Raw genomic sequence first — 25,217 nt, 5'->3', positions numbered from 1 at the left:
AGCGACCATGACAGAATAGAATCTTGATGAACTCTTTTCTTGTTTAAACTTTTTATTTGAAATAATTTTAAACTTACAGAAAAGTTACAAAAAAGAAGATGGTATAATGAATACCCAGATTCACCTACTGCTAAAGTATTTCCTCATTTGCATTATTTAATATTTGCTCAATCATAAAATACCCATACATATAGACAGATACATAATTTTGTTCTGACCATATGTGAGTAAATTGCATACATCATGCAATTTACACCTAATTACCCAGTGTATAGAATCTGAATATTTTCTTACATAAACACGGATAGCTAACAATTTTAGGAATTTTAACATTGATTCCATATTTTTCTTTATTCTACTCTTAGTTTTCTGATTTTTTCAGTTGACCTAGTAATGTTCTTTTTATAGCACCTTTTCTCTCCATGCCAGTCTAAGTATTGTGCTTGTTGACATGTCTTCTCAGTTTTCTTAAACCTGGCACATTTTAACACACCTTTTTTTTTTTTTTTTTTTTTTGCTTTTTACAACATTAACATGTTTAATTAGCACAATTTCCCTTTTTAGAATAAAATCTTCCTCTCTTGAGGTCTATCCGATGTTTCTGGTGATGAAATTCAGTTTATACATTCCCGGCTGGAATATTACTTAACTGATACATGTCCATCTCAGGACATCACATCTGGAGGCAGACTGTGTCTTTCTGCTCCTTGCTGGCAAAGTTCATTTTAATTACCTAGTCAATATATGATCTAATTTCATCAGTGTATAGTTACTGTTTTTCCTTTGCAAATAGTAGAAAATGTGGAAGAGATCCCGTAAAACTATGCAGTTTACTTTCTGCACTTAAGTTGTCTCCCAGAAATCTTTTCCATGTGAAGTAGTAGAGGCTGTCCTTATTCATTTTTATGGGTGTATGCTGTTCCATTGTGTGTATGTACCACAGGACCTCTGTTCTTTTTGTGTGTGTTAGTTTGTTACACTTTTAATTAATTTATTTTTTTAACTTTTAGTTTCAGGGGTACACGTGCAGATTCATTATCTAGGTAAATTGTGTGTCACAGGAGTTTGGTGTACAGATTATTTCGTCATCCAGTTTCTTGATCCTCATCCTCCTCACCCTCCTCCCACACTCCACTCTTAAGTAGACCCCAGTGTCTGTTGTTCCCTTCTTTGTGTCCATGTGTACTCAATATTTAGCTCCCACTTATAAGTGAGAATATGCAGTATTTGGTTTTCTGTTCCTGTGTTAGTTCACTTAGGATAATGACCTCCAGCTCCAACCATGTTGCTGCAAATGACATGATGTTGTTCCTTCTTATGACAGCATAGTATTCCATGGTGTCTACCACAGTTTCTTTATCTGGTCTACCACTGATAACATTTAGATTGATTCCAGGTCTTTGCTACTGTGAATAGTTCTGTAGTGAGAATATACGTGCATGTGTCTTTATGGTAGAATGATTTATGTTCCTTTGGGTATATCCCCAATAATGGGATTGCTGGGTCGAATGATAGTTCTGTTTTAAGTTCTTTGAGAAAGTGCCAAACTGCTTTCAACAATGGCTGAACTAGTTTATATTCCCACTGGCAGTGTATAAGCATTCCTTTTTCTCTGCAACCTTGCCAGCATCTGTTATTTTTCACTTTTTAATAATAGCCATTATGACTGGTGTGAGATGGTGGATGGTATCTCATTGTGGTTTTAACTTGTCTTTCTCTAATGATTAGTGATATTAAGCATTTTTAATATGCTTGTTGGCGGTGCATATGTCTTCTTTTGAAAAGTGTCTGTTTGTGTCCTTTGCCCACTTTTTAATGGGGTTGTTTTGGTTTTTGCTTGTTAATTTGCTTGTTAATTTGCTTAAGTTCCTTATAGATTCTGGATATTAGACCTTTGTTGATGCCTACTTTGCAAATATTTTCTCCCATTCTGTAGGTTGTTTGTTAACTCTGTTGATAGTTTCTTCTGCTGTGCAGAAGCTCTTTAGTTTAATTATGTCCTATTTGTCAATTTTTATTTTAGTTGCAATTGCTTTTGGCATCTTTGTCATGAAATTTTTGCTGGAGTCTATGTTCAGAATGGTATTTCCTAGGTTATCATCCAGAGTTTTTATAGTTTTAGGCTATACATTTAAGTCTTTAATCCATCTTGAGTTGATTTTTGTATACGCTGGAAGGAAGAGGTCCAGTTTCAATATTCTGCATATGGCTAGCCAGCTATCCCAGCACAATTTATTGAATAGAGAGTCCTTTCCCCATTGCTTCTTTTTGTTAACCTTGTTGAAGATCAGATGGTTGTAGGTGTGCAGCATTATTTCTGAGTTCTCTATTCTGTTCCATTACAACTTCTGTTCTTTACCTTTTGCTGAGACAACTTCCCAACATCTCTTTGAGTCAAAAACTAAAGCCATTCCCTGATTTTAACAACAGACTGGAATACTGGGTTCTAGTCAGCATACTCCACCCTGTCTGTCCCAGTAAAGGCAACTAAACCTCCTGGCCAGATGCATCGAACAGCAATCTGAGAACTCTGAAAAGTAAATGTTAGTGGGCAGATTGGGGAAGGAAGTCAGAACTTGAAATATCACCAAATCAACAATCATTGTCTCATTTTTTTCCCTTGATATCTCCTGGCCTGAACTCAAAGACAACCTGAAGCCTGAAACTTCAGAACAAGTATGGAGAGAAACTCTAAGAAAACCCCTCCTTTTCTGTTCCAAGGAGGAAGAAAGAGGGCTCCTATGGGTCAGACAGAGTGGGGGAGCTTTTTTTCTTTTTTCTTTTTTGCATTCTTTACCCCACTCCCTTCCCAAGCCCCCAGGCATTCCTAGGTGGTAGCAGCAGCAGGGGCTGGGCTGGCCCCCTTTCCCCTGACCAGGGAAACTTTGGTCCCAAGAGTCTGAGTAGAGTCCCCATTGCTTTTCCATCTTGGTCCACTGGCCACGTCACCTTGGAGGTATGCATATTCATGGAAAGTGTGCAGCAAAGCAAAGAATCCAAAGCTCCAGCTCTTTAGCTCAAAGGCCAGGAAGGGGCATAAGGATGTTCCTGGAATCAGGAAAATGTGAGGAAGATTGCAGACAGGAGGGAGCTCAAGAAAGTGATCTCATAAAGTTGGATGTGAGCTCCTGGGGCCACACACACATGATTTAGCCCTAAACTGTCTACCAAAGCCTTTGAAAACTGAGCTGACATTGGAAACACAGCCCACAGAAGGTAGCCAGGAACTTGTGGCCTACCTAACTGGGTCAGTTTTTGATATTCTGCTAATACAAATAAACAAAAAAATCAACATTTTCCGTAGGATTTAAACAAGACCTAGAATCATATGGTATAATATTAAAATGCCTAGCATATAATCCAAAATTACTTGACTTACCAGGAACCAAAAAAAATCAGATCATACAAGAGAGAAGACAATCAACAGATACCAACTCCAAGATGGCACAGATTTTGAAATAACTAGGCAGAGACTTTAAAGCAGTCTCTAAGACTTAGTGCTCCAGGGTTTAAGAGTGACCACTTTTGAAAGGGATATAGGCCAGGCGCGGTGGCTTATGCCTCTAATCCCAGCACTTTGGGAGGCCGAGACAGGCAGATCACCTGAGGTCAGGAGTTCGAGACTACCCTGGCCAACATGGTGAAACCCCGTCTCTACTAAAAATACAAAAATTAGCCAGGCATAGTGGTGCACACCTATAGTCCCAGCTACTCAGGAGGCTGAGGCAGGATAATCGCTTGAACCCGGGAGGTGGAGATCGCAGTGAGCCGAGATCATGCCATTGCACTCCAGCTTGGGTGACAGAGCAAGACTCCATCTCAAAAAAAAAAAAAAAATGGTATATAAAGTCTCAGTTTCAACAGAAAAATCAGTCTCAGCAGGAAATAGAAGTTATGTTTTTAAAAAAGAAAAAACCAAATGGAAATTTTAGAACTGAAAAAGAAAATAACTGAGATTTTTAAATGGCTGAATGGACTCAATAGCACAATGGAGATGGCAGGGAAGAGCAAGCGCATTTGAAGACAGACAAATGAAAATTACCCAATCTAAATAACAAAGAGAAAAAAATTTAAAAAGTGAACATACTTCAGCGACAATGTCAAAAAGTCTAATATTAATGTCATCATATCCCAGAAGGCGAGGAGAAAGGATGTGGGTGCATAAAAAAATTTGAAGAAATAACGGCTGAAACTTGCCAAATTTTATGAAAGACATACATTTATAGATTTAAAAAGCCCACAAAACTAAAAACAGAATAAACTTGGAAAAACCCACATACAAATACATTATAATCAACCAAAAATAAAGAAAACAATTTTTGAAAGAAGCCAGAGAAAAACAAAAGATAACAATGAGGGAACAATTATTAGAATGACTGAATTTCTCAAACCATGCAGGCCCGAAGGCTGTGGAACAGAATTTTTAAAGCATTAATTAAAAGAACTGTCTAGATTCTATATCCAGCAAAAATATCCTTCAGAATGAGGGCAAAATTAAGATAAGATATTCCTAGGTGAAGAAAAACTAAGATAATTTATTCTCAGCAGAACTACTCATAAAGAGAAAGCTAAAGAAATTCTTCAGATGGAAAGCAAATGATACCATAGAGAAACCTGGAACCTCAGGAGTCAAGGGAAAGAAACAGAAAAGACAAATACCTGGGTAAATATAATGGACTATTTTTCTTGTCTTCAATTCTCTAGAATACGTGTAACTGTTGATAGCAAAAATATTCACATTTTCTAGCTTGTTTATGTTACATAGCAAGAGTCATTTCCTTGGACCATGTTTGTGACAACAATTACAATGTAGAGGGGGAGGGTAAGGGACTTACATGGTGGAAAGAGTCACACATTCCACTTGAAGTGATAAAACGTTATACCAAAGTAGTCTGTTAAAAGTTAAGTATGTATATTACGCTTTGAACAATTACTATACAAGGAAGTATAGTCAAAAACTCAAATTAAAATGGAATATTTAAAATACTCAAATAATCCAAAAAGAAGGCAGGAAAGAGAAAACAAAGGGAAAAAAAATTTTTTTTTTTTTTTTTTGAGACAGATTCTTGCTCTGTCATCCAGGCTGGAGTGCAGTGGTGCAATCTCGGCTCACTGCAACCTCCGCCTCCCGGGTTCAAGCAATTCTCCTGTCTCAACTTCCCAAGTAGTTGGGATTACCGTGCCACCACCCCTAGTTAATTTTTGTATTTTTAGTAGAGACAGGGTTTCACCATGTTGGCCAGTCTGGTCTCGAACTTCTGACCTCGTGATCCACCCACCTTGGCCTCCCAAAGTGCAGGGATTACAGGCATGAACTACCGCGTCCAGCTGGGAAAAATTTTTTGAATAATAAAATAGTAGACCTAAGTCCAAATTTATTAATATTTATTAAATATAATGGTCTAACCCAAGGATTGGCAAACAATAGCTCACAGGTGAATTCTTATAAATAAAATATATAAATATATATTATATATAAAAGATATAATATACAAATACATAACATAAAATATATAAATATATAATATATAATATATATAACATATAAATACATAATATATAAAAATACATAAATAAAATAAAATATTATTAAAAATAAATATTTTTATAAATAAAATTTTATTGGAAAACACCTACACCCATTCACTTGCATCTGGAGTCTAAACAAATTAATTAAAAGATAAAGATTGTTACAATGGATAAAGAAACCAGACCCAACTATATACTGTCTATAAAAAATCAAATTTAAATAGAATGCCATAAGTAAGTTAAAAGTAGAAGTAGAGGAAAAGACATACCATGCATAAACTAATCAAAAGAACAATGGAGTGGCTGTATTAATATGAGGCAAAGTAAGTTACCAGGGGTAAGAAGGAACATTCCGTGGTGATAAAATGATTAATTTGCTTAGAAGATATAGCCATGCTAAATGTATCTGCACCTAACCAAAAGCCTCAATATACATGAAACTAAAACTGATAGAATGGAAAGGAGAAGAAATGAACAAACTCATATATATAGTTGGAGACTTCAATGTTCTTCTTTCATTAAACAATAGAATAAGTAGTTCAGAAAACCAACAAGGACATAGAAGAACTGGACACCACCACCAACCAACTGGATCTTATTGACATTCATAGAATACTTCATCCAACAACAGCAGAATACATATTCTTTTCAACAGCACACAGAATAGTCATCAAGATAGACCATATCTTAGTTATAAACCATATCTTAAATTATTAAAAGAATTAAAACCACAAAAAAAATGCCCCCTGACCATAATGGCATTAAACTTGAAATCAAATACAGAATGATAACAGGAAGATACTCAGAAATTAAACAACACATTTCTAATAATGCATGTGCCAAAGAGGAAGCTTCAAGGGAAATTAGAAAATATTTTGAACTAAGCAAAAACAAAAATAGAATAAAGGTCTCAGGTCAACAATCTGAGCTTCTACCATAAAAAACTAGATAAAAAAGAGAAACAAAGATCCAAAGCAAGTGAAGAAAGGAAATAATAAAGATAACAGCAGAAATTAAAAACAAAGGAACAATTGAGAACATAAATGAGCCAAAAACTGTTTTTTCTAAAAAAACAACAACAACAAAATAAACCTCTAGCCAAACTGAAAATGACAAAAGTAGAAAAGACACAAATTGCCAATAATCAGGAATGAAAGAAAGAGTATTATTACAGACCTCACAGACATCAGCAGGCTAATAAGGGGAATCCTACAAACAATTCTATAGATAAATTTCACAGCTAAGATAAAATGGACAAATTCCTCAAAGCCATGAAGTACCAAAACTCACCTATGAAGAACAAATGATGTTGAAACATTTGGACCTCCATATGCAAAAAGAGAACCATAGACTATACCTCACAAAAACTAACTCATAATGGATCTAAATATAACATAAAACTTTAAAAGTTCTAGAAGATAACACAGAAGAAAATCTTCATGACCTTAGATTAGGCAAATTGTTCTAACATGTGACACTGAAAGCATGATCCATAAAGGAAAATGGATAGATTGAACTTCATCAAAATGAAAAATTTTTGCTGTGCAAAAGACAGTTGAGAATGAAAAGAATAACTGCAGACTCTGAAAAACTATTTACAAACCACACGTCCAACAAACTTCTATCCAGAACATAGAAAGAATTCTCAAAACTCAGCAGTAAGGAAACAAACACAGGAATGAATAAATGGGCAAAAGATTTGAGCAGACAGTTCACTAAAGAAGATATATAGATGTGAAATAAGATGTTCAACAACATTAGTCATTAGAGAAATGCAAATTAAAATCCAATGAGATATCACTACACAACTATTCAAATGGCTGTTTTTAATACAATATGAAGAGCTGATGAGAGCATGGAGCAACAAAAACTCTCAGTTATTACCAGTGGGAATGCAAAATGGTACAGCCACCCTGAAAAAGTTTCCAATTTCTTATGAAGTTAAAATATATTTACCACATGACCCAGCACATGGTATTAGTATTTACCCAAGAAAAAAACTTATATTAACATGAAAACTGATACATGAATATTTACGATAGCTCTATTTATAATTGCCAATATTGAAAACAATCCAAATGTCCTTAAACAGATAAATGGATTTTAAAAACTGTGGTACAACCATACAATGGAATACTACTCAGCAGTAAAAAGGGACATACAAATAAAACATCCACCATGTGGATGAATATCAGAGACACTGCTGAGTCGAAGAAGCCAGGCTCAAAAGTTTACATATGGTATTCTGTTTATATGGCTTTCTAGAAAAGGCAAAACTACAGGGACAGAGAATAGAGTTTCTTGGAGGAATGAAACTGATTATGATAGTGGCTACAGAAATCTACACATGTGTTAAACTCTGGCAACTCTAGACTCCCCAAGAAGTTAGTTTTACTGTATGTGAATTTTTAAAATAATAAAAAGCTGAGTGGATATACCCTCCTAGGTACTTAGAATGGCAATTCCAGAATTTGTGTCTACATACATATGTGTAGGCTGAGCTTTTGAACCACACTGGTAGACTACCGCACTCTTCCAAACTTGCTGGTCGAAGGCCTAACCCTTTGTCAGATAATTTCATCGCATAGGACTTCCACTTGTGCTTAAAGAAAGCTTAATGCATTTTCTGAAAATGTCTAAGAACCATTTCCTGTTTTAACTCTTACATGTGACTTGATGCATAAAACACTCTATATTCTTATAAATAAACCCAGAATAGTTAGAGTTCATTTATAATCTATTACATGGAATACCAATTATCCCTTAATAAAAAGTGACTTTACATATCCATTTTTTAATTTGATGGAAGTATAAAATCTGTGATTAATTAAATTCATACACAGAATGTTGCTATGCAGCCTTTTATAATTATGCTTGTATACGCTAGAGAACAATAAAGAACTGTGCTCCTCTGTTCCATTTCTTTTGCAGGTAAGCAACTACATACATGCAGACATTCATTTGTTTCTTTTTTGCCCACTTGGTGGATGATCAGCCTCCTCCACTGGCCAGGGCCATCTGCTGGTCATGCCCATTTGTGACAGTCATGATGCTCCCTTTTTTGTTTGAGTCAGGGGCTGTTAAATTGCCTCTTTCACTGACAGGGAGCTCCTTTACCACTAGGGAGGGTAGGTACCACCCCTTACTCAAAGACAAGCCAACCAGCTGGGCTAGCCAAGTTAGCCTGGGGTCAGTTACTCACTGTATGGTTTATTATTTATTCATGCACCCACTCATGCAAGACAGAATGAGATTCAAGATGGCTTATCATGGGCCATCAAATCATCAACACAATAAGATCAAATACAACACACATGGCATCAAACACAGCCAGATAGAAATGATGAAGGGAAAATAAAGACAGAAAAAAAAGTTAAGCAAGACAGAGGTAAAGTTGGTATGCAAGTATGCCCCAAAGCTCTTATGCAGTGGCCATATACAGAACACCAGTTTATCTCTGATCTCACGAGAGTCCAGAGCAAAAAGGAAAAGAATGTTCTGTTACAGATTTGCAGTATCCTCCAGGGAAGAACAAATCCCTTGTTAGAGGACACATATCTTTTAAACATGAGAGAAACTTCTCCCCATAGCCTCACATAGGGTAGTGGGAAATGTCCTCAATAATATTCCTAAAATAAACAAAATAGCAAGTTAGTATTTCACCAAAGAGCAAGTCAGAGGAAATCTACATGGGATGAAAAAGCACCCGATGGCTTCAGTTTTCTGATAGTCTGAGTTCAAGGATGAAATTTAAACTAAAGTGTTGTTTCTCAAACTTCCCCACTGAAGTACCTCCAGCAACAGAGAGCACTCCCTAAAAAGCATGAGGTGCGGCCCATGGCAGCCTACCATACACAGGGAATTTCTATGACGCCTTATTATTTACCTCAAGAAAACATGTCAATTTCTTATTTATTCCATAATGTATCTGTGCCTGTTTTCCTGTAAAACAGTGTTTTAAGTTGCTTACTATTGGAGTGGCAAGGTGCAGGAGAGTTTCCTGACTGCCTTAATGAGTGCTTTAAGTGTGCCTGTTTCTGGAAAGTTAACTGAATTGAGTGGCGCTAATACGGGTTCATCCTCCTGTTTCTTCTTCCTTGTTAGTGGATGATACCTCAAGAACCCAAACTCACATAAATAGGTGGTTACAAATACCAATCGCTTTCTCCTAAAGTGATTTATTCACACACCCACTCAGGCAAGACAGAAAGAGATTCAAGATGGCTTATCATGGACCATCACATCATCAACACAATAAGGTCAAATACAACACACATGGCATCAAACGCAGCCAGACAGAAATGAAAGTCAATCGGGAAACAAGATGAAGGGAAAATAAACACAGAAAAATAAGTTAAGCAAGACAGGGATAAAGTTGGTATGCTCTCCTAAAGTTGGCCTCCTCTCCTAAAGCAGCGCTTCAGGAACTCTGCTAGGGTGAAAACTCAGGAGAGCACCAAGAATGACCCCAAGAAGATGCACAAAGTCTTCAGGCTATTCTTGGTGAAACGTTGACATGTGTGTTCTTCCTGAGAGTTCATCTCTGGGGCCATAGGAGAGATCTGCCAACTAGCACACTCTCATTCACAGTTCAGAAAACTCTCTGATGAGCTTCTTTACTTTGCATTAATGCGATGATTTTCATCCCTGCAAATAAAGAGATTTCTAAGAAAGATGTGATATGTATACACGGTTTTAAAAAAAAACTCTCCCTAATAAACAATGAAAAGAACAAATTAATGCAGAAAATACATCTATTCTGAAATTTTAAAAAAAGTCCAGCCTGCGTTAATTTGAATAAGGACACTGAAAGCCTTCATCCAACTAAAACAAAACAAAGCAAAACCCAGCCATGGCAATGATAAAAGATGCACTCTAAGACATGTGCAGTGAATGAGATGGGAAAGGCTACTTCACCTAGGTGGGAAGATCATTGAGAAGATGTCACAATTGTACCAGACACCTGTCATTGTTTGAGCCATCCATTGTCCAAGCCCTCTCCCTTCAGAGTGGATGCAGTGCCCTGCTCCCACCGGAAGGCCAGAAGTGGGGCCTTCCCCAGCTACCCTCTGACAGACAGTACCAGTGTTGTGCCAAGCAGCTTCTCACTCCAGGACCCAGAGGAGTCAGCAGTGTGTCCAGCAGTTGTGCCCACCAGCTGCAGCAGGCAGTGTGAAGGAACAGTGGTGGCTCTCTGGCCAGATTGGGCCTCTCCTCAGTCTGGAGAACTACATTCTTTCCAATAAATCCCCATTTTGCTATAGCCAGCCAACATTGGTTTCTGTTGTTGCTACCAAGAACTCCGAAATAACAGGCATGACCCCTTGTGCATTTAACAACACAACTTTGAAACATATAAAGCAGAAACTATTGGAAACAGTCACATAAATGGATAAATCCACAAAATTTGCATGGACTTTTTCAGAAATCCATGGATCTAATTGATTTTTTAAAGCTAAAGCAAAAAGAGATCCAGAACTGAGCTGCCCAGCACAGCACAATGGTCAGCAGCCACTTACAACTATCTGAATTTCAACTTAAGCTAATTCAAATTAAATAAAATGGAAAAATCACTTCCTCAGTCTCACTAGCCACATTTCAAATTACTCCACACCACATATGGGCAGTGGTTACTCTATTGGACAGCACAGATTACAGAACATTTCCCTCATCACAGTGAGTTCCCTTGGACAGCACTGGTATCAAGGATTTAAACAGCATAATTAGCAACTTAAATGTCATAGAAATATAGAAACTTATGCCAAGCAAACAAAACCTATACCTTCCTTTTAAACACTTATAGAACACATACATTGACTAACCATAAATTACAGCAAAGAGGCCAGGCATGGGGGCTCACGCCTGTAATCCCAGCACTTTGGGTGGCTGAGGCGGGCAAATCACCTGAGGTCAGGAGTTCGAGACCAGCCTGACCAATATGGAGAAACCCTGTCTCTACTAAAAATACAAAATTAGCCGGGTGTGGTGGTGGCACATGCCTGTAATCCCAACTACTAGGGAGGTTGAGGCAGGAGAATTGCTTGAACCTGGGAGGCAGAGGTCGAACCATTGTACTCCAGCCTGGGCAATAAGAGCGAAACTCCGTCTTGAACAACAACAACAAAAAATTAGGACAAAGGAAAATCTCAATATATTTCCCAAAATAGAAATTATAGAAGCAATATGTGCTGTCCATAATGCAATTAAATTAGAAGCATTCAGTGAAAGGGTAGTCAAGTGCACATGCGTGTACTAACACATACACTCAGCTGGAGGGGTTAGAACATTTTCCTAAATAAGTCTTGGGTTAAAGCAGAACTTAGGCCTGAGATTGCAAACTATGGAGGAATTTGAACTGCACCAGAAATCTTCTAAAGAGAGGTACTCGGAAGAAATTTATAGCCTTAAGTGCACATGTTAGAAGACATTGAAATATGAAAAAAAGGAACTAAGCATCCATTTCAAGAAGATAGAACAAGAGAAGATAAAACAAGCTTGGTTCAAATTAATCTGTCTCTAGCACATTTCAAAATTTTTGGTTTGAGGTAAGAGGTCTAACAGAATTCCCTAGTTTTGGCACTGCTAGTGTAATCATTGGGTTACTTTATTTTATTTATTTATTTATTTATTTTGAGATGGAGTCTCGCTCTGTCGCACAGGCTGGAATGCAGTGGTGCAATCTCAGCTCATTGCAACCTCTACCTCCTGGGTTCAAGTAATTCTCCTGCCTCAGCCTCCCAAGTAGCTGGGACTACAGTTTGGTGCCCCCACGCCCAGCTAATTTTTGTATTTTTAGTAGAGACGGGGTTTCACCATGTTGGCCAGGCTGGTCTCAAACTCCTGACCTCATGTGATCCGCCCACCTTGGCCTCCCAAAGTGCTGGGATTAGAGGTGTGAACCACCACCGGGCCTGGCCAAGTGTAGTTGTCTTTGATTGGATTATAATTCCATCCATAAACCACCCCTCTGTGGCCAGGAGGAATGCAGTACTCTGAGTCAGCCAATGGGTTATTTTAAATAAATTACATTGAAAGACATAAAACATTTCTCCCACTCCCAAAATTGAGAAATATATCATGCTGCATGATTCGAAAACTGTTAAGATGTTACCTTTCCCAATCTGATTTATAAATTTAATGAAAATCCAATCAAAATCATACAAATTCTGTTTCAGATTTTTGGTTGGTTTTCATTTTTAGAAATTTCACATTATATACCAAATTAGAAAGAATAATACAATTAAGTCAATCTGACCACACCAATTTCAACAATTTTGCTGTTCTTATTTCCAAACGTACTTTTTTTTTTCTTCTTTTTACTTTTCTTTACTGGAGTACTTTAAAACAAATCTAATAATCAGGTCATTTTATCAAAACATACATTAATATCCATCTCTAACTGGATGGATATTTTAATATACCTACTGTGCGAAATTCACACCTATGCACATAATCCCTTACTATTGTCTGATATACATCCCAGATTCTAGACTATCTAAGACAGCTTGTTCCATGTGCTTCTTCAGAGCCTGGTTCTGCCATGTATCAGTTGTCAATCCTGAGGCAAGTTAACTAGCTTTTCTGGACCTGTTACCTTTTCTACAAAATGGAGAAAATAATAAATCCTTCACAGATGATTGTTCAAAAGACTAAATGAGATCATACATTTAAAGCACCTAATACTATCCAATAAATAGTCATTATTATTAACATAACAGATTCTGATATAAATAGAGTTACTTCTAAAAGCAGTTTATCCCACTTTTGAAGTTGCTGAGATTGGTTAGTGGGTTCAAGTATATTTGGGGATTGGGGGTTTATTTCATTAGGTTTTGGAGGAAACAAATTGTGTAATCCAGTGTCCTGCCAGTTTTCCTCAAAAGTTCCCACTTTTTCTCCAGCATGTTTGTGATACATACCCAGGTGTGAGAAAGACTGTCTTTTCGGCCAGGCACGGTGGCTCACACTTGTCATCCCAGCACTTTGGGAGGCTGAGGCAGGTGGTTCACAAGGTCAGGAGATTGAGACCATCCTGGCCAACATGGTGAAACCCCGTCTGTAATAAAAATACAAAAATGAGCTGGGAGTGGTGGCAGGTGCCTGCAAATATGTGGAAGGGTTGAATAACAAGGCCTAATGAACACGTGGAACACCACAGCCAATAGCTACAGGATATACATCCTTTATGAGCACACGTGGACCATTTTCAAAAATTGACTTCCACATGCTGAAACTAGGCTGGGCACTTTCCACACATGATGTTCTTTAGTTATCATAAAATTGTTAAATAGGCATCCAAGCTGGAAATCTTCCATTTGTCCCTCCACACTCACCCGCTACCCTTCCCCACCTCTCGCTGTGTCCTTCCAGGATGGCCTTTATAGACAGCATTAATGGTTCCTTTTCTCTCTGGCTTCTGGTTGGTTCAGTTAGCAGGAGGAAAGAGCAGGAAATTATCAGGTGAAAAGAAAGGAGAGTCAGGGTATATTGTAAACATTTACAATTTTATGTAGATTGTGATGCTTTGACATCTTAAGAGGCCTTTCTGGTTGGGGAATGATTGCCCTCTGCAGGCTGGACAGTCCTTAAGGACAAGAAAGGGCTCTGCCTAGAGCACGTGTTTGCTGTGCACATGAGCCAGCCCAGAGCCACACCTCCTCTGTCTGGTCCCGACACCCCGGGAGACAGTGTGCCTCTGCCTTAGTCATCCCAGGGCCAGGCACCAGGCAACTAGAGACCACTCCTGTCCCACACCCACTGAAATTATTCAAACCAGCGAGTCCTAAGGTGTCCACTCTCCCCTGCCTGGACTCTCACCTTCCCCTCACTCCTGTCTTCTGCCTCCTGCCTCTGGGATCTGTGAGGATAAGAAACCTTGCTTTCCTGAGCCTCTCCCTTGCCTGCACCTGACTTGCACATAAAAAGAGAAAAAAATGCAGGGTATTTGCCCTCCCTGCTGCCTCCCTGCTGAGGACGGCTATGTCTGTCTTTCTCTGCCCAAGCCAGGTGCTGCTCCCCAGACAGGTCCCCTGTTGCAGCTCCAGTGCTCACTCCCTCCCTCGCCTTCCAGGTCTAGGGACAGTGACAGCCCCTTGCTGTGATTCGTCCTGGGTACCGTGCCATCCCCCATGGGCCTTCCTAAGCCCTGCTCACAGTGTTCTAAAGGTCCCTTGACTGAACCGTTCATGTTGCCCAGGTGGAGTGTGCTGTGTTTCCACAGGACCCCAGCTGACAGCGTCCCTATCTCAAACACAAGCCCAGAGGGCAGCGCTAGCCCAGGGCCACATGACTCCAGCCGCGCCTTCCTCTATGGGGGTGGAAATAGGGCAGTTTCAACCCTTGTTCGCATCATTGCTAAATCATTTGTATGGCATTGGAACACTTTTTCATCTGGAGACGATGGCATGCCCTATTAGAACTTCTTGAATACTTTTTGACTGAATTGTGAACGTGGCCTTTCTTCATTTCTTACAAGTCAGGAACACTGTCTTCCATTTAAAGTATCTTTATTCAGTTGTTAATTAATTTTTGGTACTTAAGTCCTGCTGTAATTTGAGTTTGTTCTTTCTGAAACTCATGTTGAAATTCGGTCCCCGGTGTGGCGGTGGGAGGTGTCTGGTCATGGATCCCTCATTAATAGATTAATACCCTCCCTTGGGGGTGAACTTGGGCTCTCATAAGAATGGATTAGTTCCTGGGAGAGGGGGCTGTTAAAAAACAGTCTGGCGGCCGGGCGACGTGGCTCACGCCTGCAATCCCAGCACTTTGGGAGGCCAAGGCAGGCAGATCACAAGGTCAGGAGTTCGAGACCAGCCTGATCAACATCATGAAACCCCGTCTCTACTAAAAATACAAAAATTGGCCAGGCATGGTGGCACATGCCTGTAATCCCAGCTACTCAGGAGGCTGAGGCAGCAGAATTGCTTGAACCCAGGAGGCAGAGGTTGCAGTGAACAAGATTGTGCCAGTGCACTCTAGACTGGGTGACAGAGCAAGACTCCGTCTCAAAAAACAAAAACAAAAACAAAAACAGTCTGGCTTTCTTGGTTTCTCTCTTTTACTCCTTCCCTGTCCCAGTGACCTCTTTGCAAACACCCACTCCCCTTCCATTTTCTGCCATGAGTTGAAACAGCCAAGGCACCCACCAGATGCAGATCCCCAGTCTTGAACTTTCCTGCCACCAGAATTGTGAGCCAAATAAATATCTTTTCTTGATAAACTACCCAGTCCTAGGTATTCTGTTACAGTAACAGCAAGTGGACTAAGATATTGCCTTTTGGAGGAAGTTACTCAGTATGGTGCTGATGGCCTCTGAATTTAATACCCACATAAGATTTTTGTCTTCCCACTTTGCCGTTTTTCAGATCGCCATGAGGTTATCTCCAAAGAAATATTGGAACTGGACCCATGGGAAAACCAGTGGAATGTTGTAGCCATCAACGTCCTCATGCATGACAGTTATGATGTCTGCCTGGTGGCCAGGATGAATCCCCGAGACCTCATCCCCCCGCCTTCAGATTTGGTGGAAGAAGGCAATGAGCACTGAGGTGACCTTGCTGGAGGACCTCCCGCTGTGGCTGCAAACAAGGCCTTCAGAACGGAGAGGGCCCACAGCATCTCTGTCATGCCAGTCATGTGCACTGCATGCGTAGTGGCCTGTGTGTGAAGAAGCAGTGTGTGCTGGGCACTGGGTGGGGGACATGGGGAGTCTCCCTTCAGGGACTTCCCAGTCTGATAGGGTAAATGAGACACTACAAGGAAGAGGTGATGATGGCCACAGGAGGGGCACAGGGCCACAGGAGGGCAACAGATGGAGGGTCTCACTCTGCTGGGGACTCACACACAGCATTGCCAAGGAGTAGACCTTTGACTGGAGCCCCAAAAGGATAAGGAGGAAGCGGTCCCATGGGGGCAGTCGATGATGCGTTCACGGCAACAGCCGAGCAAGGGCCCAGATATGGAAAGCTCGTACCTGTCTGCAGCACCCTGGCTGGGCCAGATTGCCTGGGGCACAAGGTTTGCAGTCAAAGCTGGAAAAATAGGTTGTAGCTAGATGACCAGTGCCTGAAAGAATGAGGAGTTGGACCTGGTCTGTAAGCCAGGGAATTAATTGTCTCAAAATAGTGAGTTAAGGGAGACTTCTCTCTGTGCTCTGTTCCAGCTTCAGTCTTATAAACACCGGCCATTCTCCTTCAGAATCCCCTTCTACTGAAGCAGCGCCACCCAGCCCAGGGCCAGCTGTGCTACCAGCCCCTAGCAGCCGAGACACTCAAGCCAGACCACAGTGGCCAGAGAATCCTGCCCTGGGCTGACTCTCTCCGGGACAGGAAAGTGGGGTTTTCTGTCCACTCCAGGTGGAGCCTGGTCCACTCCGGGGCTGGCAGGGGGTGTCCTGGAGTGGGCTTACCCAGGCTGCCTTTGCCCACCTCTCAGACACATACGACCTTCTGTAGGGTAGTCCTGGCTGAACAGGACTGGCCCAAGCCACCCAAGCCAGGGACAGAGCAGGCTCTGGCTGAGGACAGGGGAAGTAGCATCTCCTCCAGCTGCTGCCACCCCCGTGGCCCGGCCTTTGCAATAAAGATGGAGCCACCCACTTCAGCCCACAATTGAGCATAATCAGAAGACAGTCAATCCCAAAATATATGTTAGAAACGACATTTAAATGACACATGGGAAGTCCGTCTCTCTTACTTCCCATCTCTAATTCTGGAAGCACAGTGGAGTCAATGAGTGCATCTTCATAGCTGTTCTTCAGCAACTTCTCCAAAAAGTTTCACATGGCACAAGGCTCTTTTGGAAGCAGGAGTGGTCAGTAAATTCAGAGGGAGACAAACCCTAAGTAGAGACAGCTTTGTTTGGTGCTGAGCTGTGTGACTGTGATGACCACTAGCCTGTGCCCCCAGGTTCCAGCTGCCCACCAGGCAGGACAAGCAGGTCTTGCCAAAACTGGAGGCTGTTGGAAACCTATTTCTGCCACCAAGGAGAGGGACCAGGAGACCCAGCGTAGGTTGGCCCCAAGTAGGCTCGACTCTGGGAGGGTGGGGGCCCTGCCTTTCTCTTCGCACTTGTGCCCCAAGTGCACTCACAGTACCTGGCATGTGGCTGACATTTTGGATGGCCAGCATGGGGCAGTGTTTCTCAGCCAGAGGGCCTGGGCCCCGAGCATGTCCAGGAATCTGAGTTAAAGTGAGCTTACTCTTTCCCCAGTGGATGGTCATGATTGATCTGTGCATTCTTTTTCTTGATACAAAGATGTTCCTCCTAGCTGCTGTGTTGGCTGTTGGCAACCAGGGTTGAGGATGGCCTCCGCAGGGCCTCCACTTCCCTGCATTCCTCTTCACAGAGTCACTGGGCCTACTCCACCTGCTTGAATAGTTCAGAAAGCTGCCACATCTCCCTGGCTCAAGGAGGCCTTGTTGGCATGTCATGGCACATCTCCTAGATGTTCAAGATCTGGGCTCCAGCCCCAGCTCTGCTAGTTAGCTAACCATGTGAACTCGGGCAAGATGACCTTTCTAAAGCCTCGTTTCCCTCATATGCAGACTTGAAGGAAAATATTAATACATACTTTATAGGATTGGTGTGAGGATTAAGTGCTGAGCAAAGTGTCTATGAAATCTTGAAATAATAAGCATGTTTTAGCTGCTATTATTATCATCACTGTCATTATCATTGCAGTCAGCACTTCCCAAAGCAAGGTGCCCCAAACAGACTCAGTGCTTTGGTGCAGTCCCTTGGGATTTAGGGGCAGATGTGCATATGGCTTGAGATGGTTCCTTCCTTCCTTCCTTCCTTCCTTCCTTTCTTTCCTTCTTCCTTCTTTCCTTCCTTTCTTTCCTTCTTTCCTTCTTCCTTCCTTCCTTCCTTCCTTTCTTTCCTTCTTTCCTTCCTTCTTTCCTTCCTTCCTTCCTTCTTTCCTTCTTTCCTTCCTTCCTTCCTTCCCTCCCTCCCTCCTTCTTTTCTTTTCTTTTCTTTTCTTTTCGATGGAGTCTCTCTCTGTCACCAGGCTGGAGTGCAGTGGCACGATCTCGGCCCACTGCAACTTCCACCTGCCTGGTTCAAGTGATTCTCCTGCCTCAACCTCCAAAGTAGCTGGGACTATGGGAGCCCACCACCACGCCCAGCTAATTTTTGCATTTTTAGTAGAGACAGGGTTTCACCATTTTGGCCAGGAAGGTCTCGATCTCTTGACCTCGTGATCTGCCTGCCTCGACCTCCCAAAGTGCTGGGATTACAGGTGTGAGCCCCTGTGCCTGGCTGAGATGGTTCTTAATTTCCCATACCCTGTTGCTTGGCGGCTGAGAGTCAAGCAAGGGTTTACTCGGATCTGAGGCCCCTAATATCCTCAATGGACACATTCAGAGCCCTGCGGCAGCTCAGCAGAGACACTTGAGGGTCACACTGGGTGAGACCATCATCCGCCTGTGGGAGGCCAGATACATGGGTAAACACCATTCCTGTCGAATGCCAGGTCTGGGCAGTGTCCCAGTGGAGATTTCCAGAGACTGCTGAGGGAGGACTAAGAAGGGGCATGACCTCTGCTGGAGCCAGGATGGCAGTGACCAGGAGCTGGCTTAGCACTGAAGGGAGGCAGGCAGCAAGGGCAGGATTTCTCAAACTTCTTCTGAGGAATCCCTGAGGTTGAAACTGGTGCTTCACAGATTTCAGATGTCTGATCTTGATTTCTCTTTGATTCCATACAACAGATTGCTTGCCTGGGTTAGTGCCTATTTTAGGTTCTTGGTGCTTTCTTGTCTGACTTCTGTATTTGCAATTAAAAACAACATGACCCTCCCCACCTGTAGCCAGATACCGTTAGAAATTCAACTTTGAAATATATTCCTATCACTCCTGTTTTCACTTTAATAGAAGGCTGTTGCAGTACTGCACTATGGGCTCTTATAAAACTTCTACTATCTGCTAATTCTTATCTTTGTGACAGGATTGTTTGACACTGAGCAAGGAAACACAATAAGGAAGTAATTTGGATGCTAGGCTGGCAGAAGCCTGCAGCTGTCAACCACAGCCTGCCCCAGTGTGTTCAACATGGTGGCATTGTTCTCCCTGACTTCATAATGAGCAAATGCTTCACATTTGAACTTACAGAATGAATTTTTACTAATAAAAGATCACTTTCATTTTGTTTTTCACATTGCAGTTCCAGGAGATGCTAAGGGTCCCTTGAGTTGGGGAGTGGCAGCCAGGGGACAAGCAGCAGCAGGCCCAGGGCAGGGCCGCGAGATGGCTGGGGCAGCAGGGACATCCCCAGGGTGCTGAACAAGAGGGCAGCCAGGAAACTGGGGAGAGGCTGGGCACAGTGGCTCACGCCTGTAATCCCAACACTTTGGGAGGCTGAGGCAGACGGATCGCCTGAGGTCTGGAGTTCGAGACCAGCCTGGCCAACATGATGAAACCCCGTCTCTAGTAAAAATACAAAAATTAGCCGGGTGTGGTGGTGCACGCCTGTAATCCCAGCTCCTCGGAAGGCTGAGGCAGAAGAATCACTTGAACCCAGGAGGCAGAGGTTGCAGTGAGCTGAGACCCCACCATTGCACTCCAGCAACAGGAATGAAAACTCCGTCTAAAAAAAAAAATCAAAAAGGTAGACACCATTCACAAAAGACCTGGAGGCCACACTGAGAGTTGGGTCTTTACACCCCAGCAACACGGTCTCAGGCAAGGAAGTCTTCTAAGAACATCATCCACAGCCCAGAGCCACTGAGCAGGGTGGAGCAGGCCCGGCAGCCTGGCAAGACGTGTATTGCGGGCCAAGGTGGGGGGAGGCTGGGCAAACCTGAGCAGTGAGATCAGAACAACAGTGTGGGTTGGGTGCAGCCCAGGATGGAGGATGTCTGTGTTTGCTGTCAGATTCAGAGAGCAGGGAAAGGCCAGAATTTTGTCCAGAAAAGAATGGCCAGTCAGCCAAAATCAAAGACCAGAAAATCTTTCAGGGAGTACCCTATTGACAAGGGGACCTGCCTCTCCATCAGTGTTCCTAAAACAGAGCCACTACCCAGTGGCTTCGGCTGTTCACCCTTGGCCCACCTGGGGCACCAAGAGACAGGAGAGGAGGCCCTGGGGTGTAGAGTCCTGTCACCCACTTTGCCTACCTAGCAGACAGTCGGGTGTGTCCCTGTTCTTCCTCATTTACAGACACAAGACCCTGACCCAGCTTATATGCCCAGCACAACCCAGGCATAACAATAAACATAATAATCCCATTCCGTTACCAGGAGTTAGTTAGACATGGCCATGTGGCACAATCCCGGCCAAAGAGACATAAAGGCAAGTTTGCAGAGGGGCTGGGGAAAGTTTCTCTCACCTTTGAAAGTGATGTTGAGGAAGAGATGGGCTATTTGCTGCTTAGCAAGTCAGCCTGCCCCCTGCAACTGCAGCCACCGCCCTGCAGTAGTAACAGAGGTGGCTGGAGACAGCTGCAGGTGATCCACAGAGGGGGACGGGCCCTGCAGAATCCGGGGCCTTGGTGATGTAACTGAGCCACTAAACCAACCAGGTAGGAGGCTTTTTGCCAGGTGCTAATTGTTACAATAAATGTTTCTTATTGTTCAGGCCACCTGGAGTTACTTGTAGCCCAGGATTTCCTAAGTAGTACTCCAACCTTCCCCCACAATGCCACCTTCTCTTAGGATGGCATTTGTTACCCCTGCCAACGAGGAGGACTCAGACAGTCCCTGGTCCCTGGGATGTCAGGTGACAAGGTTGTCATTCACTACAGTAGGGTAGCTTCTTCAGGGCTACTGAAAGCTGATGGTTTATGAACCTGAGTCACTTCTTAGCTATTTATCCAGTATTGCTTTTTCTCTCAGATCTTCAACATATTTGTTCGTTTACTACAAGTCCCACCCAACACTCATTTTGGTAAACGTCTTATTGGAACGCAGCCATGCTCATTCATTTCTGCATCATCCGTGGCTGCTTTCTGTATTGTCTATGGCCATTTGCAGAGAAAGCTTGCCAACTGCTGGTGTATTCCATCAAATTTTCTTTTGATGGAAGAAAAATACTGTACTAAGGGAATATATGTACTATAAAGGAATATATATGCATATTCCTTTATGATAATTACACATGCATACACACACACACACACACACACACACACAAGACATGGTTCTAACTTATTCTTTCACCAGCAATATCTCTTAAAGACAGTGCTCCATATGGGAGCGTGTGGATCTGCCAGTTTCTAACACCTGCACAGTATTCCATCACGGGTATAGCAGAATTTTGTTAGCAAGTCACCCAGAGCTGCAAATTTCCGTTGTTTCCCATAGCTGTTGCTTTGGTGGGCCACAGGCGTAGGGGCATCTGACCATCCCCTCTTTTGCTAGGGGTTGGCAGTTGTTTAGAAGGTGACCTTTACAGTGTACTTAGGTTTTCTGTGGGTGCTCAGGAGCACCAGAGACAGCCCTGGGAGGCTCCTGTTGTGCTGTGAGTGGCTTCAAGCCACTTGGAGGCACTTGGGCTTATTGAGAGATGTGGCAGGTGGTAGCCAAGTGAGAAGGCAGGCCAGCCTCACACCAAGCCTGGTCTCCACTGCAGAGAGGAGCCCAGGGAGGGAGTGGACGGCCAGCCTGGAGAGGAAAACTTGGAAGCCACACTCACCCTGCAGCACTGAGACACTCAGGAGCCCATGATCCTCTACCAGCCGTGAAGGAGCGGAGAAACTCACAGCCTGAAATGCAACCGAAGCCTCCAGCTCCATGGCCAGACATGGGTGGAGGCAGAGGGAAGACCCACAGCCAGGCTGCAGTCTCCCTGCAGCCTCGTGTCCGCCCTCTATCGGCCGCTGGCCTGCAGGGCGCCCGGCATCCTCAGGGTGAAGCGTCTGAGGGCTGAGCCATGATGAGGGTGACCCCGGAATGGCAGGCAGCAAAGTGTCCCCAAGGCTGGGAACCAGCAGGCCCAACTCCAGGGGCAGGCCTCTCCTTCCCCCTTCTCCAGCTCTGCGGAGCATGTGCTGGTGCTGATCAGGACTCCCGGAACAAAGCAGGAGGCCACCCCGCCGTGGAGGATGGTCTGGGGGAGGACAGTCATGGCGATGACCTCAAGGCACTGGTCACACACTCAGCATTTTCTGAGCCCTTTTCAGCACCAGCACCGCACTGGGCAGGGAGGTGAAAGATGAGACACAAGGCCCTGCCCTGAGCCTGCTCGCCTCCTGGAGGAGAGGGAATGTGCAGACGCAGAGGTTACACAGCAGGCAGAAGGCCACACTGTCCCCACTTATGTTCGCTTCCTGCCACCACCAGAATACATGACCACAAATTTAGTGGCTTAAAACAAATTTATGTTCTTGCAGTTCCGTAGTTCAGAAGCCCAAAATAGGTCTCTGTGAGTCAAAATCAAGGTGTCCACAGGGCTGCGTTCCCTCTGGAAACTCTAAAAAGAATCCACTTCCTTGGAAGCCTTTTTCAACCACTGGAATCTGCCGCCATTTCATGGCTTGTGGCCTGTCCTCCACCTTCCAGGCCAGCAGCTGAGCCACCCAGCTTTGCTTTTCCATCACACCTTCTTCTCTGACCCCTCTTCCACTTTTCAGGACCCTGGGGTTACACTGGGCCTGTCTGGACAGCCCAGGATGCTCTCTCTGATCGGCAGCCCCAGTCCCCCTGCTGTGTGATGCCACCCACTTGGGAGGTTCTGGCTTCTGTGGACCTTTTAGGGGAAACATTATTTTGCCTACCACAACCCCAAATCCCCATGAAGGGCGGTCATCACAGATGTGCACATGCAGCGTTTATAGGAGTTCACATACACACCAAGGTTGGGAACCCAGCGAGGGGGAAAGAGGAGCACACACACAGATGCCTGGTCCTTAGAGCACACTGCCCTGGGACCTCCATGACCAGCAAGGGCATGCTGAGAGGTTCTGGGAGATCCTCTGCTCCGTGGAGGAGCTGGAGGAAGCACGCAGGCCTGGGGCTGGCGGCGGCCCTCTTCCAGCCGCAGATGAAGCTCACAACACGGAAGGAAAATAGCAGAGCAAGAAGAACTCAGGCCACTGACGATATCACTGTGCCCCTGAATGAAAGCAGGCCCGAAGCCTGCTGCACCTCTGGCCCTCCCAGGTTTCGAGCCAACACATCACATTCCCTTGTGCGTAGGTTTGTTGTTTCTTACATCCCAAGATATCTTGAGGATGGTGCAAAAAGTCGGATGTTATAGGCAGGATGCGGGGAGCAGGGTGGAGGGTGCCCCAAGGCCACACTCCAGACTGAGAAGCTGGCATTCAGGCTCTGTGACTGTGCTGTCATGGGCTGAGCTGTGTTCACTGCACCTGGGACGAGGCCCACTGCAGATGGAGGCTTAACATTCAAAAGGGCCTATTGAGAAAGACTCCTGATGTTGGAGCGTGAGGCTGCCTCAGGGGGCCTTATTGTCTGTCTCATAGGACCTCCAATAAGGCCCTATGGGGCAGAAACAAGCTACTTTGAAAGTGGTCCATTAGAAAACAGGAAGGAAAAAAAAATATGCTTATTAGGAGATGCCCTTCCTGGGAAATTGGGTAAAGGCTACCCAGGATCTCTCTGGTATTATTTTTTATAACTGCATGGGAATCTACAACTATCTCAATTTTTTTAAAAAAATTAATTTTTAGAAGGAGAGTGAGAGATGCCCCTTCTACCTACAGACTATAGTAAAAACAGCTCCCGGCCCCTTCTACCTACAGACTATAGTAAAAACAGACCCCTGACCCCTTCGGGATTCTGGCAGGAACATGTTAACTAAGATCATGTAGCCTGGGCCCCTGGGTTCCTAACCTGGCTCCACTCTTTCCTTATGTGACCTTGGGGAACTTAGACACCCTGCTCCTCACTTTTCCCATCTACGAAAAGGGAATAATGATGGTACTACCTAATAGGGTTATTATGATAATTAAATGAGATAATACATGTTACATCTTAAAACGGTGCTTAGCATAGTAAGTGCCCCAAAATGTCAGGTCACAATAGTGGCCGTCATAATTCAAAGGTCTGGAAAAGTAGAAACAAAAAGGGGGGGGCTCCACAGGAGATAATATTGCAGCCCCAGATAAGTCTTACCCTCCAAGAAGATATTTCCTCCTTAAAACAAACAAAAATGAATTATGAAAAAGAATAAAGAAAAATAACTACTAGAAATGTTTTAACATGAGAGCCACAATAAAAGTTTCAATGGAAGAACAGGAAAATAAAGGGCAAGAAAATGGCCCAGAAAGTGAAAATACAAGACCAGAGAGAGAGAAAAGACCTAGAGGATCAACCCAGGAGACCAACAGCCAGCACTTGGGAGTCTAAAAAGAGGACAGAGACCAAAAGAAAGGAAAAGGCCCAGGAAAAGGCAGGCTTTCCCCAGGACTCACCTCTCATAGCAAGTGTGCAGTAGCCCACATGAGGCTCCTCATGGGAAATTTCAGAACTTCCAGATGAAGTGAAAACGCTAATAGTGTTGGGTGGGTGGAGTGGGTAACGTTTAAAGGGATGAGAACTGTACTATGGTGCAGTGACTCATGCCTGTAATCCCAGCACTTTCGGAGGCCAACATGGGAGGATCACTTGAGGCCAGGAGTTTGAGACAGACAAGACTGGGCAATATAGTGAGGCCCCATCTCAACCAAAAAATTAAAAATTAACCAGCTGCGGTGTCACACGTCTGCAATCCCAGCTTCTCAGGAGGCTGAG

At 43.4% G+C, this 25,217-nt stretch overlaps 1 protein-coding gene across 2 annotated transcripts in view; it reads left to right on the top strand.

Moving 5' to 3' along the window:
* KBTBD12 (kelch repeat and BTB domain containing 12) overlaps window positions 1-19,670 on the top strand; it is a 79,325-nt gene extending 59,655 nt beyond the window's left edge. The window contains exons 6-7 of one of the 2 annotated variants that reach the window (XM_033210890.1): window positions 15,894-16,076; window positions 19,475-19,670. In XM_033210890.1, coding sequence (XP_033066781.1) covers window positions 15,894-16,075 — 182 coding nt within the window. In that variant the 3' untranslated portion in view covers window position 16,076; window positions 19,475-19,670. Of the gene's footprint in view, window positions 1-15,893; window positions 16,077-16,690; window positions 18,371-19,474 lie in introns of those variants that run through there. The other variant, XM_033210891.1, reaches the window with a different exon arrangement.
* Window positions 19,671-25,217: the final 5,547 nt, after the last annotated feature.

This window comes from Trachypithecus francoisi, unplaced genomic scaffold, assembly GCF_009764315.1.
Source record: "Trachypithecus francoisi isolate TF-2019V2 unplaced genomic scaffold, Tfra_2.0 Lachesis_group0, whole genome shotgun sequence".
In the NCBI taxonomy this organism is placed as follows: Eukaryota; Metazoa; Chordata; class Mammalia; order Primates; family Cercopithecidae; genus Trachypithecus; species Trachypithecus francoisi.
The sequence above is the reverse complement of the archived record's forward strand: the minus strand, read 5'-3'. Positions and strand labels throughout refer to the sequence as shown.